At 53.0% G+C, this 353-nt stretch overlaps 1 protein-coding gene across 1 annotated transcript in view; it reads right to left on the bottom strand.

Annotated features, from left to right (window-relative positions):
• Positions 1–353, bottom strand: part of LOC106511894 (PR domain zinc finger protein 15) — a gene marked incomplete at both ends in the record, with an annotated part of 1,994 nt that continues 1,641 nt past the window's right edge. Inside the window, 2 exon segments of the mRNA XM_014000619.1 lie at positions 1–74; positions 156–331. Coding sequence (XP_013856073.1) covers positions 1–74; positions 156–331 — 250 coding nt within the window.

The following is a 353-nucleotide window of genomic DNA, read 5'->3' as shown; positions in this document are numbered from 1 at the left end:
ATGCTGATAGACGAGTCATTGAGCATCAAATTCTCCTGTAGATCATCAAAATCATCCATCCTCACAGGAGCCGCCTGCAGGCACAAAGCAGAGGAACATCAGGAACGCAGGGCAGGTCAGACCAGATCGGTGTCATGCAGGCATGTCACACTCACGTCCGGGTGTTTGCGTCGCAGGTGACGGTTCATGGAGGCGCGTGTCGACACCTTGGTCCCGCACAGCTGACAGGACTGGGCCTCCACTTTTTCACGGGTCAGGTGGATGTGTTTCTGCAGCATGTACTCCGTCAGGTACTTCTTATCGCACGTTGCACATGTCCACGTCTTACCTACTGAGACCAAAAACAAACAGAT

This window comes from Austrofundulus limnaeus, unplaced genomic scaffold, assembly GCF_001266775.1.
Source record: "Austrofundulus limnaeus strain Quisiro unplaced genomic scaffold, Austrofundulus_limnaeus-1.0 Scaffold3494, whole genome shotgun sequence".
In the NCBI taxonomy this organism is placed as follows: Eukaryota; Metazoa; Chordata; class Actinopteri; order Cyprinodontiformes; family Rivulidae; genus Austrofundulus; species Austrofundulus limnaeus.
Note: the sequence above shows the minus strand (reverse complement) of the source record. Positions and strands in the feature narration are given on the sequence as shown.